Source organism: Passer montanus, unplaced genomic scaffold (assembly GCF_014805655.1).
Source record: "Passer montanus isolate IOZ18808 unplaced genomic scaffold, ASM1480565v1 scaffold427, whole genome shotgun sequence".
Taxonomy (NCBI): Eukaryota; Metazoa; Chordata; class Aves; order Passeriformes; family Passeridae; genus Passer; species Passer montanus.
The window spans coordinates 25,771-28,268 of NW_024369119.1; the positions used below are offsets into that span (position 1 = coordinate 25,771).

At 71.1% G+C, this 2,498-nt stretch overlaps 1 protein-coding gene across 1 annotated transcript; it reads right to left on the minus strand.

Annotated features, from left to right (window-relative positions):
• Positions 1 to 154: 154 nt before the first annotated feature.
• LOC120507325 (U1 small nuclear ribonucleoprotein 70 kDa-like) lies at positions 155 to 2,487 on the minus strand (the record flags this gene model as incomplete). The annotated part of the gene is given in 3 exon segments (XM_039719793.1): positions 155 to 833; positions 1,404 to 1,434; positions 2,370 to 2,487. Coding segments are annotated over 3 exon segments (801 nt in total), but the record flags the coding sequence as incomplete, so codon positions are not given.
• Positions 2,488 to 2,498: the final 11 nt, after the last annotated feature.

Here is a 2,498-nt window from a genome sequence, read left to right on the forward strand (position 1 = left end):
CCAAACCCCACCCCAAACCCCCCACACACCACTCGGAGCCGCGCTCCCGTCCCGGTAAAAGCCCTTTATTGTCACTCCAGGGGCGGCTCCAGCAGGTAGCCATTCTCGGTCCAAACCCCACCCCAAACCCCCCACACACCACTCGGAGCCGCGCTCCCGTCCCGGTAAAAGCCCTTTATTGTCACTCCAGGGGCGGCTCCAGCAGGTAGCCATTCTCGGTGCCCAGGTAGCCATCGGCGGCGGGCGCTCCCTCGCCCGCCAGGAACATCTCCCCGTCTCCCCCGGCTCCGCCGCCGCCGTCGCCGCCCTCGGCCGCTCTCTCGTCGCGCCGCTCCCGCTCCCGTTTGTGCTCCCGCTCCCGCTCCCGCTCGCGCTCCCGCCGCCGCTCCCGCTCGCGGTGCCCGCGCCGCCGCTCCCGCTCCCGCTCCCGCTTCTCCGCCGCCTCCCCCGCCATCCCCTCGCCCGCCCCGGGCTCGCCGCCGCCCCCTCCCAGCTCCTCGGGGGCCTCCGGCGGCTCCGGGGGTCCCTCGTCCTTCTTGTCGCGCTCGCGGTCGCGTTTGCGGTCGCGGGAGCGCGAGCGGCGCTTGCGGTCGCGCTCGCGGTCGCGGTCCTTGCTGCGGTCGCGGCTCCCGCCGCGCTTCCGCTCCCGCTCGTCCTTCTCGCGGCTCCGCGTCCGCCGCCGCCGCTCCCGGGAGCGCGAACGGCGCCGCTCCCGCTCCCGGGAGCGCTCCCGGCGGTCCCGCTCCCGCTCCCGCTCCCGGTCCCTGCGGCACGGCGCGCGTCAGGGGCGGCCCGGGGGGCTCTGACCCGTCCCGGGGGGGCCAAGGGGGTCCCTGACCCATTCCAGGGGGTCCCAAGGGGTCCCTGACCCATCCCGGGGGGCTCTGACCCATCCCGGGGGTCCTTGACCCATCCCGGGGGGGTCCCAAAGGGGTCCCAAGGGGTCCCTGGCCCATCCCGGGGGGTCCCAGAGGGGGTCTCTGATCCATCCCAGGGGGTCCAAGGGGTCCCTGACCCACCCCAGGGGGTCCCAAGGGGGTCCCTGACCCATTTGAGGGGGTCCCAAGGGGTCCCTGGCCCATCCCGGGGGGTCCTTGAGGGTCCCAACGGGGCCCTGGGGTGACACTGGGGGTCCCAAGGGGTCCCTGACCCATCCCAGGGGGTCACAAGGGGGTCCCAAGGGGGTCCCTGACCCATCCCGGGGGGTCACAAGGGGGTCCCTGACCCACCCCAGGGGGTCCCCGAGGTGTTCTGGGGGTCCCTGACCCATCCCAGGGGGTCCTAAGGGGTCCCTGGCCCATCCCAGGGGGTCACAAGGGGGTCCCAAGGGGGTCCCTGACCCATCCCGGGGGGTCACAAGGGGGTCCCTGACCCATTCCAGGGGGTCCCAAGGGGTCCCTGACCCATCCCGGGGGGCCCCCCCCCCCCCCCCCCGGGGGGGGCCCCCCGAGGTGTTCTGGGGGTCCCTGACCCATCCCAGGGGGTCCTAAGGGGTCCCTGGCCCATCCCAGGGGGTCACAAGGGGGTCCCTGACCCATTTGAAGGGGTCCCAAGGGGGTCCCTGGGGTGGCCTGGGGGTCCCTGACCCATCCCAGGGGGTCCTAAGGGGTCCCTGGCCCATCCCAGGGGGTCCCTGAGGGTCCCAAGGGGGGCCCTGACCCATCCCAGGGGGGCCCTGGGGTGACATTGGGGGTCCCTGTCCCATTGCAGAGGGTCCCAAGGGGGTCCCTGACCCGTTTCAGGGGGTCCCGGAGATGTCCTGGGGAGCCCTGACCCATCCCAGGGGATCCCTGAGGTGACATTGGGGGTCCCTGGCCCGTTCCAGGGGGTCCCAAAAGGGTCCCTGAGGTGTCCAGGGGTTCCATGAGGGTCCCAAGGGGGTCTCTGATCCATTTCAGGGCGTCCCAAGGGGGTCCCTGACCCATCCCAGGGGTCCCTGACCCATCCCAGGGGGTCCCAGAGGTGACATGGGGGTCCCAGTGACAATCCGAGGGGTGACAGTGACAATCCCGGGGGTCCCAAGGGTGACACAGGGAGTCCCAATGACAATCCCAGGGGTCCCAAGGGTGCCAGGGGTCCCAGAGGGGTCCCAAGGGTGCCAATCCCGGGGTCCCAGAGGTGCCAGGGGGTCCTAAGGGTGCCAATCCCGGGGGTCCCACCCAAAATAGGAGGAGGAAATAAAAACCCCCAAAAAATGAGGAAAACCACCAAAAAAAAACCCCAAAAATCACCCACCCGCCCACTGCAACCCCCAATTTTGGGGGCGAACAGCCCGGAATTGGGGGCGATCCCCCCCCCCTTTAGGGCCCCGGGGTTTGGGGAGGGGGGTTAATTTGGGGAGGGGGCGTTAATTTGGGGAGGGGGCTCACCCAGGCGCCGCGGCCGCCAGCCCTTGACGGTCCTGCCGCGCTCCACGTCCACCAGCACGCGGCGCCCGTCGATCTTCTTGCCGTCCGCGTGCTTGTAGGCGGCTGCAAAATATTTGGGGAGGGGTCCCG